The sequence below is a fragment of the Cyclopterus lumpus genome, chromosome 20 (assembly GCF_009769545.1).
Source record: "Cyclopterus lumpus isolate fCycLum1 chromosome 20, fCycLum1.pri, whole genome shotgun sequence".
NCBI lineage: Eukaryota > Metazoa > Chordata > Actinopteri > Perciformes > Cyclopteridae > Cyclopterus > Cyclopterus lumpus.
In genome coordinates this window covers 16,135,326-16,151,700 of record NC_046985.1, presented here as the reverse complement: position 1 = coordinate 16,151,700, position 16,375 = coordinate 16,135,326, and the positions used below count along the sequence as shown (strand labels likewise).

The following is a 16,375-nucleotide window of genomic DNA, read 5'->3' as shown; positions in this document are numbered from 1 at the left end:
AGAGTTTTCGATATCTTCATCGTTCTCATATTGTCCTTGTTGTTTCCCCCTCTTTCAAGTCTCCCTCTACAATTACCTCTCGTCCCACTCGAAATGGGCTCTGGGCGCTGGTTCGACTTAAACTGTCACATTACAGCGGGAGGAGGGCAACATCAGTGGGAACATTGCCGTGAACGCTAACATGTGAAACAAGATGTCAGATAAAGGCGAGACACGTTTGGCTCCGCACTTCAGAAACAATCACGGCTCCCGGGGGCCCGACGTCTCGTAGCGCGGTGCGACCTTCGCGGTGATCGCTCCTGACTGCTGTTTGGGCTGGTCATTACCTCCGCGCCGTGACGTAGCAGCTCCCTGGGTCCCCCCCACCCCCATCCCCCTTCATGCTGTGGTCGGTGGTGTTATGTATGTTTTGATTTAACCTTGTTGGGCCAGAACGGGAACACGTGAAGGGGAGGAAGCATTTATAAGTGCCTCCAAATGTTCACGGCATCCTTAACCAAACACACGCACACTGATCCTGCTTCGGCTACCACTTTTTTAAAGCCGTCTTCTAGATGTCTTGGATGGCACTCTTAAACATCTGGAGTGACTTCAATTGCTATACCTTCAACCCTTTTGAATCTAAATATGTTTCTTTCGGTGTAGTCACAGTGGCTACACCACATACATATTCCACAAACTCTGTCTCACTAGGTAACAATGGATGTAAATGTCTTCTAGCAAAATGGTAACTGTAGACATGTAATTTAGTAGAACGTGAAAGGCTCAGTCAAAAGGCCATTACACGCAGGGGGCGTGTTCTGTGTGATTAGAATGCACGTCGATATATTGACTTGTTGCTCTTGTACCGTTGCACAGAACGCAAATATTAAGTGGAGAAAGAGCAACGTAATTTAATTTGGAATGAGGTAGACATCTCTGAGCTAATTAAGGCATCAGCCAATCACAGTGTACACTAGTGTAGAACAACACGAAGCCTCCGTAGTCTGAACCAAGGCGGCAAACTTTATTACTCCTTTCAACCGTGACAGGCAGCGCAGACCGGTTCTTACCTTTCACAATAAAAGACCTAGACAAATACACTTGCGTAACAGTTTACCAGAGGGAATCTCAACAACAATATACCTCAGACAGATGCTGATCTGGGTCAATAGGATCCTGGTATTTGGGCCTCTTCTACTTCTAGTCTTCTATTTCACAAGAAAAGAAAATGTTGCATGTGTCGCAAATTCACATCGCTGCCAGTATGGATAGTTTTGATGCAAAATATTCTCAGGTGAGTATTTTCACATCCCCCTGTTTGTACGTCACGCTGCCAATGTGTAAAGGCCTTTATAGTTTGATACACTAGTTAGCTCAAACAAATCTGAATGTAAGGTCATCACGTAACTTGGGTTTGGGGTCAGGATCTCCCACCGAGGTTTGCATACTTTGTCCATGACATGAAAACTGAACTTGACTCACTGATGAAGACCATGAGTTGCAGTGGAAATCTTTGGAAAAAGCTTGTAAGTGGACCTTGAGTTAGTATTTTTGGAAAAATACTATTTCAGTTTTGTATGAGAAATGAAACAATATTTCAATCTGAATTTGTCACAGTATTGTGTACTACTTTAGTCCATAACAGAGAGAAACAAACTAGCTTGCTGTAACTGTGGCTCAAATTCCAGTATTTCACATGAGACGTGAGGATGTTAACTCTTCTTTTTGTCATTTGTTTGTCTTTTGTTTGTCTTTTCTAAGACGATGTGGCTGTAGAATTTGGTAGGTGTCCTCTTCTTCTTTATTCCCTCATCCCGTCCCTCAATTTACTTTTTGTAATCCGGCAATCGCTCTAACTGTGACTCATTTCCATTCCTTGCTTCTGGTGCTCTCACAGTCGAGGAGATTGAAGGTACTACTTGTCTGACATCTCCTGTTCAATAGGACATTACTGGCTGATAGCGCTGCAATGCGCACACAGCAAAACCATTTGTGAATTGGTTCACCCTCATCATTTCTGTGTGTAACCAAAGGGCTACCTCTCACCTCTGCTCTCCATCCCTCTTGTTTTCATTTGGCCTGTCTCCTCATGTCAAAGCTAATCGCTCTGAAAGGGGAGCATCAGACATCCCCTGTCCACTTCTCCCCTCAAACACAATGGAAGAGTTTAAAGTGTATTGGCTCTTGCATTGTACAAGAACTCATCTTTCACCAGCTAACCTGTCATCATCATGAGAGCGGACAGAAGAGAATCATTCCTTCACATGGACACCTCCAGTCATCTTGTGCCTGCGGAACGCACCCATAATACATAAAATGATTCATAAACTTCAAGAAAACATCCAAAGCAATGGTCAGGGATGTAGTGGACTGTCAACCTTGAATCCAGTTTGTGCTAATTATTATTTTAATAGGGTTTATCCACAAGTTTTGTTGAGGTAAATTCAAGAATTTGATATGTTGTTATTTGTACGGAAGCCTTGAGAGTCAAGTAAGAAAAAAAGGTTTTTCATTTTGTGTTTGGCTTAAAACAGGCGAGGAAAAAAGTTTAATTGTTTATCCTCATGATCATTTAAATGAATGAATCTGATAACTTTTCACAAACTACTTTTGGAAGACGGACCCCACTTTGAGAATCACTGGTTTAATTCAATTCAATTCAGTTTATTTTGTATAGCCTAATATCACCTCAGATGGCTTTACAATCTGTACGCATACAACATCCCTGTCCCAGGACCTCACATCGGATTAGAATGCATCCGATGTTAAAACTCATCGGGAGGAAACGTGAATGTTTTTAGTCCTATGTCCTACACAGATGAACACAATATAACGTCAGGAACATCCTGGCAAAACCACCTGTTCTTAAATCATAAACACAAAGGGAGAAAACAACTCAGAAAACAAGGTCAGACTTAGAAAAAAGAGCAGCAGAATTTCAGTTTTTCTCCCCCTCGCCTCTCAGGTCTTCCGTATTTTGACTCACGATATACTGACTTGAGGTCACAGTTGACCTCTCTTCTTACTCACCACTACATCACTAGCTATCACTCTGGATAAAGCTGACATAATTAACTAAAACTCCACCAACATAAATAACACAAAACCCCTGGTGTGTGTGTGTGTGTGCGTGTGTGTGCGTTATATTTTTCTTTTCTCTCGTATGTGTCTCTGTGGTGATGGCGGTAGGTGCCTGTTGCTCTCATGTCTGACTATTCTCTTTAACATGATGTTGTGCCTCTCTTCTGGCTTCTCCTTTATTTCCCTTCTCATCACCAGAGGACGCTGACTATAGTAGCGGATTCCAGCTAGGTGAGAGACGTTGCCTCCTTCTCTTCCTTCTGTCCTCTGCCCTCCTGTCGCGGCTGTCTCTTCGATGCATTAACAGTGGATTGTGTGCCTTTTCTAGCGTGTGCCACGTTATGCAGACATTACCCTGAGACATAGTTCTCTGCTTTTCATAATGTACTTGACTTTGTCCAGTCTAACTCTTTCAAGTCTTGGACTCCCATGTGAAAGAAACAAACACAAGCAGTAGTTCTGTCGTGGTCCAGGAGCCTCCGGGGAGCTATTTCTGCCCTCTTGCTGACAGCATGATTCCACTGACGGATCGTGTCGAGGATTTGCAGAATGTAGTTGTTATCCTGTTCTGCCTCCGCTGTGGGCCTGTGGACGTCTTCGAGGACGGCTCTGGATGTTTTGATTTTTGTTTTTTTGCACGCTTTGTTCTGGAGGTCCGGCCCGGCCGCCGGCATCGTTGATGTGGTCCCGGTCAGACTTAATGACAATTACCGTAGGCCGCTTTGGTTCTGCGGCCCTTTCCACAGAGCTGCTTCCAATTCCAATTATGCGTCTTGTACAGAAAATGCTCCCAATCACCGACAAATCACAAGGTATCGTCCCTCTGTATCGACCTCGGGCCACACGAGCTGGCTCGCACACAGATCCTCTGTCTGCCCATCTGCCTTTTTTCTGTTGTTTCTGTCTCTTTATATCTCCCTCTGTCTCCCGCTCTGCGTCCCATTCTCTTTATATTCAGAGGTTGAGGTTAAGAGGTTAACTCTCCTTTACACACTACACCGTTCAAACTCCAGATTTCACAGGATATCCAGTGCACACGCAAGTTTATAAATACTGAGTTTGATACCCATCTGAGTTTTGAAAACAACATCCAGCGCTTCAGCGGGTTAGCAGTATCAGAATGAGGTTTAACTGAAATCAGAGAATTTCAGGAGGAAGAGAAGAGAAAGAAAAAAATTAAATAGTGTAAGTTATAATAACATCTCCTCTATGCGAGTACTTGGTTGCTGCATTGCTTTTCAGCCTGTTGGATGTGGTTGTATGATTTAGAGTTGGCCCGTCCCTAAAAGTCTGAAATTCTAGAACTTACAGATGCTTTTGCAATGCTACTGAGGTTGCATGGGGAAATAAAGGAGGCGGTGGGAGGGGGTAGGCAGTTGTTGTCCTTAGTTTTTGGTTTGTTTTCCCTTCATGCCTCTCAGTGATGCAACGTCTGTAAGCTCTTCAGCCAAAAGCGCTCCTGCAACACTACTGGGGGGCGAGCGGATTCCTGTGCTCAGATGTTGGTCGATTTTAAAGCCGGCAGACTAGAGAATAAAGTCAGAGGAGGAGGAAGACTGCGTCCCATGATGCCTTCTTATCGGGCCTTTCTAGAAAGCAGTGCTTTGAGATTTTCCACTATGTATGGAAAATTAAAGAGCATAAAGAGAGTTTTGACACCCAGGGGATATTTGTTTTTCCAGTGATCTATGTGGACTCAGCACGAGTCACAACCAGAAAATTCAAACACTTGCACTGTGACATGGACGCATACGCACGGTGACGAATCATTGCCATAATCTCAAAAGTCACATACACTGAATATCTAAAGGGAAAGGCAGCTGGATGGAGGGCAAGCAAGTAGCTCCAAATCAGTTAATGCTGAACGACCCAGGGCTGGAATATCCATCAGCCCCTCTCTCATTTCAATTATGGAACAAGAATTGTAAAGTGTGATTAACTGAAATAGAAATGCTCCATTTCCAAAATGACACAAGTTCATCAGGCTGCAGGTTCAAGGTTAGTTTCGTTAGTCAGTTTTTTCCCCCCATCTGTGTCCAAACATCTTACTTTAGATTGCTTTAATCAGCATTAGCAATGCCATCAGCATGGGTGTCTATTCACCGACCCAATATCTCAATATCATATTATCTATCCCCTCAATTAAAACAACGATCGACTGAAGCAGTCATCTCTCTTGAGATTGGCACACGCGCAGTACCGACAGGTAGGCAGGTGCTAGCGGAGAGCGTAGTGTTAGCCAGAGCTGGCAAAACGTCAGCAATCTGGCAATATTTTACACTGGAAAACCTGTCGAACTAGATCAAAGAAAGTGCTATGGCATTCATTCTCTTTTATGCATTTGTTCATGTGTTACAAAGGGTTTAACCCAAGCTCGGCCTTACAACAACGATAGCGATCATATCTCATCCATACGGGGTTGGTTATCGGTACTCTGTTTTGGCTGATATGCAAGTTCAGGAATGGGATCGGAACACCTCTATTTACTACCAACCATCGCAGTTGTCTTAAAAGAGACATGCAGCATCTTCCACGTCTGAACGTCATACTGATGAGACACACAGGAAAGAAGTTATTGCAGTACTGTTCAAGGACTCCAGTAGAAGCAGAAGTACTTATGTGAGTGGGTTTTTTTTACCAACACATACGGCATCAGGCATCGTTTTGAGACGAGACATTCCTCAGCCCAAAGAGCTGTGGGATAAGACGGAGGGGAAAAACAAATAGCGTTTGACACAAATGGACCTCTCGCAGCCAAAGGTCTAGAGCGCTGTTCCACCGTATAAGCCCGTAACACTTGGGTCGGGTACCACTTTCCAAATGCTTAGTGCGGGGGCCGTGGAAACTACTCCCAGAATGTGTTCTCCCCAGATAACACCATAATGGGTTCACCACCATGGACTGCTACATGTACATTTCAAATGACAGACCTACGGACGTTGAACTGTTGACTGAAACTTCCTTAAAGTCCGGATGTTGGGTCATGCACTTTATGTGTACACTGTAGTGTCCCTCTTCCAGAAACAGTTAGATGATTGATACGATCAAATATTCTGAGATCATGGAGCCCACTTTACTACAGTACCAAAATCATTTTCACAGATGCCTGTTAACAGTTGTGCGGAGGGATCATTTGAAGGACACACGCCTGTCTGTCTATGTATGTCCCCTTCCTTCTTTTCACTTGCTGGCCTTCCAGATTTCTCCTCTTGTCTCGTGATCCCTCTTATCTCCCCGATTGATTCCTCTACTTTTTCCTGCCAGTTCCCCTCCTGATTCCTCTCCTCTCCGGATTTCTCCTTTCTCCACTATCGATTCCTCTCCTTTTCCCTCCTGATTCCGCTCCTCTCCTGATTCCTCCTTCTCCCCTATTGATTACTCTCATTTTCCCTCCTGATTCCTCCTTCTCCCCTATCGATTCCTTTCCTTGTCCCTCCTGATTCCTCTCCCCTCCTTATTCCTTTCCTCTCCTGATTCCCCTATTGATTCCTTTCCTCTCCCCTCCTGATTAATCTCCATCTTGACACCTCTGGAGCCGTTTTATAGTACATTATAGTGACCCACAAAGACATGGCTTAACTTTTCCCTCCATTGAATCTGGGCACATTTTGTCTTGCCTGCTTCCTTCTATTATGCAAGCACAGCAAATTGGTGATAAATCAAGCAGAGCAGTCCTCCCTCTGTCTACCCCAGGCTTTTGTATGGCTTTTGTATTTTTGTATATTTATGAGCAGCGAGCCCTCTTCCTCACTGTTGGGGTAATGACGGCTGACGGTGTGGAAAGCGTCCTCCAGCTGCCCGCCATGAGCCTTCCTCATCCCCTCCAACCGAGCCAGTTGTGGGCACGCATAGTGGGGCCGAGAGAGCCGGTAATGCTTCCCACATTTGATGCCCAGGAGTGTTACAGCGTCGAGCCACGGGCATAATGCTCAGTTAATCCCCAGCTGCCATGCGCGGTTGATTCCATAGATGTCTTCTCCAGTAGTCCAGAGGAGAGAGAGGGCCCCCGGCGGGAGAGCCAGGATGGCACTGGAGCTGTCAGCGTGGTCTCCTATAGTTAGGCCAAGGGCCTCAGACGGCGGCCCTCACAACCGTGTCCTCGCAACAGGTGGTTTCACTATGAGCCTGTTCCTGTTCGCTACACCGCACGGTTTCTGTCTCCGTCTCTGAAGTTTGATTGGAGGGGGAAAGGGCTTGGATTTTACTTCTTCTTCTTTGCTCGTCGGCTTGCTGATCGCCTACGCGTGATGTCTGGAAGACCCGATGCCGGTATTGTTCTCAGACTTCTCCTCTTTCAGACGTCCGTAGGCAAATGCGCGACTGTTATATATTTTTTATGAGCATTTGTCCTGCTGCGGTCTTCTTTTTTGTAATACTTTCTACGGTCGTAGCCATTTCCTTTTAACAGGTGCGGGTTCGTAGCGTCGCATGGGATGACGCGTCCGAGTGGATAGTTTGCATTCGCGGTTCGCAGAGGCCTCCGGGGCACCTTCTAATACGCACATGCTGAAAATTTCCTACGTGGCTGTTAGATATTATCACTCTGGAAAATGGGCTTGCAGGACTGCTGGTGACTTCCAAGGTGTGTGTGTGTGTGTGTGTGTGTGTGTGTGTGTGTGCGTGTGGTCACAGCTTGTTACGTTAAATATGCTCATCTCCCCCTCCCACACACACACACACACACTTTTGCATGTTTCTGTTTTGACGATGTGTGCTACAGTTTTGGCAATTACCCAGTCACAGCCTGGTGCACACCATTAGGAGGTACGTGCATGTGTGTTTGTGTGGGACTGAAGGAAACTTTAATTCCATACCCCTGAAGACTGAACACTTTAGCAGAAAAGCACACACCTGGTCCCTGCCGCTCTCATTTCAGAGGAAATTCAAAACAGATCTATTGTCAACAAATTTGATGCGACCTGTCAAACCACTAAAAGACGTACTGGATCCCAGTGCCACACATATCACGCATTCCTTTTCTAGGAGTAAGCCTTATGCTCGGATCATCCTGTGACAAACGTGCCGGTGTTCCAACACAGCCGAGGCTTTCCATGACATGAGCGGGACTCGTTCCTTTTAATTCTGGATCCAATTAACTCCCATCCCCTCTGTCTAATGCAGTCGCTGTCAGTGCTGAAGATGTTGGGGTGGGGGGGGTTTGGCAAAGGATGGGGTGCTGCTCGCTGCTGAACGACGCTTTGATGTATCCAGCCTGAGGCAGTGCTAGAGGGGATGGAGGCCAGGAGAACTCTCCGTCGGTATTTGGATGGAGCTGTCTAGAGAGGTTTAAGTGATCTTGAGGGACTCTAGATTACTTAGTTCCCCCCCCTCCCCCTCAGCTGAGGGCCCACGATTTATAACCGCTGAATCTCGTGCACCTGCGGAAAGTGGAGGAGGTTGCCCTTGGCCCGAGCCCAATGAGATCGGAGCTCGTCATATTCAACAACAGACGTAATGAACGGCTATCACGGTACCACTTGAAGCTTTATTAACCAGGAGTGTTTACATTGTGATACGTGGCTAACCAGACTGGGTTTTTTTTTTGGGGGGGGGGAAGAAAATTGGCTGCTGGCATTCAATGGGATATCATTAACATTACACTTTTGAATGTTTATTGTAGTGATGTCAACCTGCGTGGGTATCGGTTACAGTTTGATGTCTTTACTGGAGAAATGCAGATGAGCGGTGTGTGTTTTCCACTGTGTGGCACGGACTACCGCTCCCTGGGTGGGGGGGACGGGGGGAGGGTGCTGAATGAGTAGATGAACCGCAGGAGGAATGGCAAAGACGACATAAGCCGCAACTTGCCCACAGTGGAACAAAGTCTGCCCCCGAATGTTCAGTGTAACAGTATATTCAGTGTACACGAGCCTGCGAAAAAAATCACTATTAGTCTGCTGCGATGACTTACGTTGTGTTTCATCTGTAGCTCGGCATCGGTCCTTATTGAGGGACTGTTTGGAAAAGAACAAGCAGAGGAGAATGCAGACTCTCTCTCTCTCTCTATCTCCCCCCCTCCTCCACAGTGGTTTAAAGATATTGTGGAAATTATTAAGGGTGCGGATATCAGGAGCTGTTTCATTGTCCATTTTCCATGCCGTCTTTATCTTGCATCGTATTTTCGAGTTCAATATTTACGAGTTCAATATTTACTCATTTTAAAAACAGGAATAATGGAAGAGAAGGCTGCACGCAGATATAGGTTATTAGAAGCTCTGCGTTCCGGACATTTACCATTTCTCCGCTTACATCTGCCGTGAATATGAAACCGAAGTTCTCAAATTGGGGTGGTAAATGTCTCCTTTTTATCCGGTCTGGATCGGTTTGAGAAGCCTTCGTGGCGGCAGTCCAAGGACACGCGCACACCATAAACCAATCAGAGATGACGGCTGACGGGCAGTGACCCATGCACACTGGGGAGAAGGGTAACCTTTCCTGAGCGGCCGGCCAAAGAACACTAAATGACTCACGCGCTCTTAGACGCACACCTACCTCATGCAAACAGCCGTCCACCAACTATTAATTCATATAACGTAGCCGTCAGTCTTTCGTTTCTTCCGTTTCACACGATTAACTTTCAGAGAATGTGAATAAGGGGTGTGAGTGTGATATCCAGGGAAGCCGCTTTTGGCCGAGTGTCACACTGTTCTCCTTTCACCTACAGCAAAGATAGCTGTCTGAAAAACCAAGCTGCACAATACAGTATGAGGTATTGGACGCCGAGGCGTTTGCCAAGATGCTGAAACGACCATAAATCTCCCAAACAGGGTTTTCTATGTATATTTTAGATTAACGCGTCTCTTTCTGTCTCCTCTACCCTCCTCTCTCTTTTTCATCCTCACCTCCAGCTGGGTTCAGGAGGAGCTTCCGTCTGAGCAGGAGGGACAAGAAGACCAACAAGTCCATGTACGAGTGCAAGAAGAGCGAAATGTACGACATGGCCGACGTGCCCACGTACGAGGAGGTGACCCCGTACTGCAGGGCGAGCGGAGCCAAGCACAGACTGGTGGTCCTAGTGGGTGAGTAGAGGGCGGGACTCCAAAACACTATGACTGCTTACCTCACGGTTTTGTTTTGTTTTTTTAAACGTTTGGGGGGGCCTGTTAAACTTGGCACTGTTGAACACTCCTCACCTCCCAGCATGCACATCACACTAGAAACACACAAGTTTCGCAGCTCCAGACGCCCCAGGTGGCCTGGCCTCGCCCTCCTGCGACCCAGAAAAGAGCTTCCTGAGGCGGCACTCACACACAGTCACCCAGGGCCTTGCTAATTTAGACTTTTAGCACTCAGGGAAATCGGTCACATTTTAGTACTTTCATTTACGGCACCCCTACACTCTAAATGTCCTTTCAATCCCCCCCCCCCCCCCCCCTCCCCCCTCCCCCCTTCCCCCTCCCCCCGTAGCACTCCGAAGAGCGTAACAGTGTGCCAAGGTCTTGAGAATGAATTTAGCGGGCTTCTCTTGCTGTATTTGCGGTTGGAAGACGAGCATCGCCAGTGAACGGTGGAACAATATGCTAAGCCAAGTGCACCAACTGTGCCATCGGTGAGCCTTTTTCACATTTTCCTTTTTTAGGTTTGTTACTCAGGACAAAAATAAATATATAAAGGGACAAGAATGTCCCAGACTGATGGAACAAAACATTCCTTCAATTTTCAGCATCACTCCTTCCAATCTCTTTCCAATCGTCAAGGGGAGGAGGGCTCAAAAGTCTGCTCCGGGCTTCATCTTTTCACCCCACGTATTCTGACCGCACTTTTTTTTTTTTAAACATGTGTAAGGTTAATCTGGGAATGAACACCACTGGCAACAAGGTCTCTCTCTCTCTCTGTTTAATGTGTTGCTCTCTCACGCATGCTCTGTGCAGAGTTGTGCTCCTAACCCGATGGAACAGGCCTCAGTTCACGCAGAGCATGGACTTCATCAGGCGTGTTGCAAATTAGCAAGCCCGTTTCTCCGCCTGCATGCCTTCCACAGAGGATGGAAGGCACCCGTCATTCTAATGTATATACTTTCAATTAACTTCCATAATTTGGAGGACAACTTATATGCACAATTTCACACGAAACAAAGCTGAGGGCCAGGGCCAGATCTGCTTTATGTATCCCTGCTTCCCTCTCGCCTTCTTCCTCTCCCTGGAGTCTCTTGATTTTTCTCATTCTTTTTCCCTCCAATGGTTGCTCTGTAAGTGCTTTTTTCATTTCCTGTTTCCCGGGGTGAGGGCATATGTTTTCTACACTCTTCATTTAATCTATTTGAGCAAGTTGATTTGTTTAGAAGGGCTAGCACTGTAGGAGGGGGCCCAGGTTCGTTTTGATGGACTGGATGGCCCTTCTGTATGGAGTTAGCATATTCTCCCCATGTCAGTGTGGGTTCTCTCTGAGTTCTCTGGCCTTTTCCCAGTCCAAACACGGGTCATTGATGATTCTAAATTGCCCGTAGGTGTGAATGTGAGCGTGAATATTTGTCTGTCTCAACGTGGGGACCCTGCGACAGTTCGGCGACCTCTCTTGTGTGTGCCCTGTCATCACCCAATGTCAGCTGGGATCTGCTCCAAGCCCTACCCCAAGGATGATAATGGATGGATGGATTGTTTCATTGTTTCCAGCAAACTAAAGTTAAGTCATCTTATTCCAACGTAACCCCGTTTCTTCTCAGAACAGAGCTTCTAACTTTACCCTAAACCCTGATAACAACTGCGACCGGCGTCCAAACAGTAGATGTCCGAGTAGTGAACATGATATTTTTCTAAATTAATCAATAAGCTCACATTATAACATGGCTAATGAAATGGTACTTAGCTCTGGAAGTCAGGCAAGCTTGTTAGCTGGACATGCTAACAACCGTTAAAACACTATCCATTCCTTACACTCCGCCTCTTGTGGTGTTTTTTTAAAAGGCCAAAAAACATTTAGCTTTTTACTCTGCTGACCGCAGACCGTCTGCAGCCTTTAACGTGTGGAGAAGCTAAGCCTATATCAACCACCCCTCTCCTCCCCCAAAGGAATGCCTGAAGGCGTTGCTTTATTAATGTGGACGCGCGGGTCCACAGTACCCACTAATGAATGACCTGCTGCTGCCCACCTCTCGTGTGGCGTCTTGAGATTTGTCTCAAAGATAAATCAAGATGCTTATCATTTGTTTTTATACATTTTAAATCAGACGTCCAATACAAATATATTTCTACATACTGCAATGCATAAGTTCACAAAACCACTGATGCTTTTTGACGGAAATCTGATTATTTAACCTGACAAAATGCTATGCTGATTTCCACATTTTCCTTGTAACTCGACCCACTGAACCTACAGTAAGATTTTGATGAATTGAAAGCCCGGGTTTATCCCGGGCATATTTTATACACAGCGTTGCCTTAGTGAACGTTAACGCAGTATCCAACTATAAAAGTGGAACTCTTTTTCAACTCCTGTTGAGAATCTAATAGCATTGTAAATGCTCCGCAGTTACCACACGGCAACGCTGTCTTCCCTTAAATCTGGTAGCAGCAAAGCCAGCACTGCATGTGTGTGAGCGGTACTGTAATAGACCCCCGCCCCGGATGCGAGGCAGGCTGGGAGCTTTGAGGCTAGGCCGAAGCTCTGGGGTCCAGACACTGCAAGTGCCTCGGCGGGCCTGGCCTTGGCTTCTCCGCGCACACTGCGAGAGATGTGCTATGCACTTGGCCTGGAAGTTATTACACTCGCAATATTAAACTTCTCTAATGAGTGCAGTAATGAAATCTGACACTTTTACCGGCACGACAATGTGCAAGGCCAGGAGTACCGCAAGAGGGCCAGCGAGAGAGAGACAAATGAAGAGGGAAACACATAAACACAAATGTGAATATGGCAGCTTTTTATTGTGGTGTTCACATTTATAATGTTGCCGTTGTGTTGGGGCATTGTAAAAGACAAACAATGCACAAAGAGGTGGCGTGTTGAAGGTCAGACGGTGGAACAGGAACACAGGGCACAGCTTCTGCTTGTAAAAGACCGCGGTGGTGGGCCCCCTTGGCAGGCGCTGGCACAGCTGGAATAAGCTTTTATCGCCATTTTAGGTATTCTGATTGGATGCTTTGCCTGCTGCAATGCATCCTTGATGTCACAAGTGGCGAGCAAGGGAGCGGCGTAAAAGGTGAAAATGGTTTTACGAGCGTACAGAAGTCGGGCCCGTTAGTCGCACCAAGGGTAGCAGAAACAGACGCCCGTTGCTTCCCCTTCGCGCCTCGGGGCCGCCCTGATATTCGCGTTCGGATTCAAGGCAAACAAGCCATGTGTGCAGGCTTGAGGCCTGCCGGGACCAGGGGCCGTCTGCACCATTGCAATCAGGCTCATAAAAAGAGCCTCTTTTACCACGCTCTGCCACCTTCAGCACCTACAACAACATCGGGGTCCGCAGCCTCGTTCGAAACAAGCTCCCGCCGCATTCCTCCCGCACTCCCGAAACAAATACAAAATGAACTCCTTTTCCTCATCTTAATAAATCACCCCAGCTCTCAACCCCCAGGTACTCTGTTTTTTTTCCTTCCCTCCCTCACTGAAAAACTCCTTCTCCCCAGCTAAGATTGATTGCTGTCTTCGCTTGGCCCTGTGCTTGTTTATGACCGACGGTAACCACAGAATACTTCACGCCATCGCTCCAAAGAGGGTCTGGGTATTTCTCCCTCTCTTGATCTCTCTTTCTCTCTCTTTGAATTCACAGCGCGGGTGCGTCGAGGTAGCAGCTTTTATCGCTTACAGCAGTCGCACAATCAAAGTCACACCAAACTATGAGTTTCCGGGTGCAGAAGTAAAGCGAAAGCGCAGGGTGTGAATTTGTCCACGTGTGAAGGCTGCCAGGGTTTCGGAGATTACGCTTTAAAGAGCCCCGTTGTCCACACCTATTTATCAGGTTGTGGATCACTCCTGCAGCCTTTTGCTGCTTCACACCAGACGAGATGTGGAGCAGAAGTGCAGATAGCACGAGAGGAAACAGGAGCTCTTTCTCTTAGAAATACAGAGCTCCTCCTTTTCAATATTTTATCTCGCTTTCCACCTAATCCACCGCGCTGAGTGAACTCACTGTCCGTTTGTTTTGAGAGGAGCGGCCTGCTAAAGACATTTGCCTGGAGAAACGAATCTCCAACGGGGTTTTGATTGTAGTGCCTGCCCAGAACCCAGGCATGCGAGGAATCCCAAGCCCGAATCGAGCACCATCTCTCTCAACTCTCCACGTGACGCACCGAAAACGCCGAGCCATGCACTTGTTACTCCAAAAACTGATTTTCTCGTCCAGTCCGCTGAGAACATGCCAGTCGGTTTGAATTAGAGTGATGAAGCACACCGAAACACCGGAGAACGTCTCTCAGAGACAGACAATAGAGACAGAGGGAAAACTTTAAAAAAAGAAGAGGGAACATGTTGCTATTGATTCAGTTGACTTCCACCAAAAACAAGTGTGTGGTTTGCCATCTTATTTGTGTTCCTTAATACCAAAGTTCCACAGATTAATCAATCGTCCATACTCCAATAACCTCTCCCGCCTCCCCATTTTCTAACTCATTGCCTCAGTTTCCCCACTGGGGATTTGATGGAAAGTCTTTGAACAACACTGTAAAGAAAGCTTCCCTACTTCTGCTGTGTACCTATAACGATGTGTAACGGTGTGCCAAACTACAATGAGAGACGGCCTTGTGTAAAAACGGCCTGTAACTGTAGAATTCCTGTTGCGTTTTCATATCAAATCAATTATCTTTGCTTCGAAGCTTTTTACTGGCTTGATTGTGTTTTTAATAGAATATGGAGTTAAATTTACACTGTGGTAAATTGAGTTCATATTAAATGACACAAAACCTAAAAGAACACTTTCTTAGAGGACACACAGGGAGACTGGTCTCAAAGGTAAGCATAGTCTATCTATGGAAAAGTTTAAGAAAAGATTAGATCAAGCTTTATTGATCCCAGAGGGGAAAATACACATCGAAGCGGCAAGAGGTAAGAAAACAGAACTATTTAGATGAAATAATTAAAAATAAAAGAAGAAATTATAACAAAAATGAACATTATAGGGACTATACACATAGTATATAAAATATAATGCAATATAACCCCCAGGTTGTTATATATGTAATTACAGCTCTAATAACAATTAAAGTAAGAGGAATAATATATCATGGTTGAGCAGGAGCAGGTGCATTGTTTTAACGTGTTCTTTACTTTTCCTTAAGGGGGCACAACCACCGATTGAAATGATGTCATCAGGGTAATTATCGACTTTGGCTCGAGAATACATATTAATAAAAGGTCATAGAGTTTAAAATATGTTGTTGTTTGCGAGGCAGCAAGGGTCTTGATACGCAGTTGCATTATGGGAACTGTAGGATCCAGTGTTTGTAGGGCTTGTCCCAATTTCAACCATTCCCTTTTTGTCTCTTTTGAGTCCCACAGCTTTATGGAGGTGCACTACTTAATTGTTGGAGAGCACCTTTTAATATGCTGATATTTCCATGTTACATGATGAATCTGTTAAATGGTGATGACATTGATTAGTATATGTATGTGATCCTAGTTACATAAAAACATCTTGTGTAAAGCCATGTTCCCGGTGAGGGACGGTGGATTCTGGGACATCCGTCACATTACCGGTGTGTCTGTGTTTGTGTAGGACCCGCAGGAGTCGGCCTGAATGAGCTCAAGAGGAAACTGCTGATCTCAGACCCCCAGCACTTCAGTGTGACCATCCCACGTAAGTTCACCCCACTCCAGCCCCTGTTGTGCGTGTGTGTGTGTGTGTGTGTATGTGTGTTTTATGTGTGTTTCATACACAAATAATAAGCATTTTTCCAGAGCATGCTTTTAGATCTGCTATACAGTAGATTAGCAAATCACTTTCAAAAGGGGAAGAAAACACAGTTTGGCTTCACAGCTGCTCGTAAGAAAGCCAGTTGCATTGTGGGACATCGGAAAACTGCACATACAATAATTCTGTTCAAGCCACATTAAAAAATACTTTAAATTACGCTGTAAAATCAGCTTACAAAATCTAAAAAATATGTTCAAGTAAAAGTTAATCTGCAGCACACAAACCAAACATTGCTGATTTCTGCTTACATTTTTTTATTATATGTAATTATTACCGGTTCAATCTTAATTAGGACAGAATATAAGAATAGCAAGTAAATAATCTTTTTATATATGTGTGTGTCATCTGGCCCCTTTTTGTTCTGCATTTTTTACATTTTATTTAGTGTCAAATATATATTTTATTTTGATAGCGATTCAAGCTGCAGACAGGAAACAAGAGAGAGAGAGGAGTAAGACATGCAGGAAG

General features: G+C 45.5%; 1 protein-coding gene across 5 annotated transcripts in view; it reads left to right on the top strand.

The window, feature by feature from the left end:
• mpp7a (membrane protein, palmitoylated 7a (MAGUK p55 subfamily member 7)) overlaps window positions 1-16,375 on the top strand; it is a 115,683-nt gene that overhangs the window by 84,218 nt on the left and 15,090 nt on the right. For all 5 annotated transcript variants that reach the window (XM_034560437.1, XM_034560438.1, XM_034560439.1 and 2 more), the window contains 2 exons: window positions 9,912-10,082; window positions 15,710-15,790. In XM_034560437.1, coding sequence (XP_034416328.1) covers window positions 9,912-10,082; window positions 15,710-15,790 — 252 coding nt within the window. The remainder of the gene's footprint in view (window positions 1-9,911; window positions 10,083-15,709; window positions 15,791-16,375) is intronic.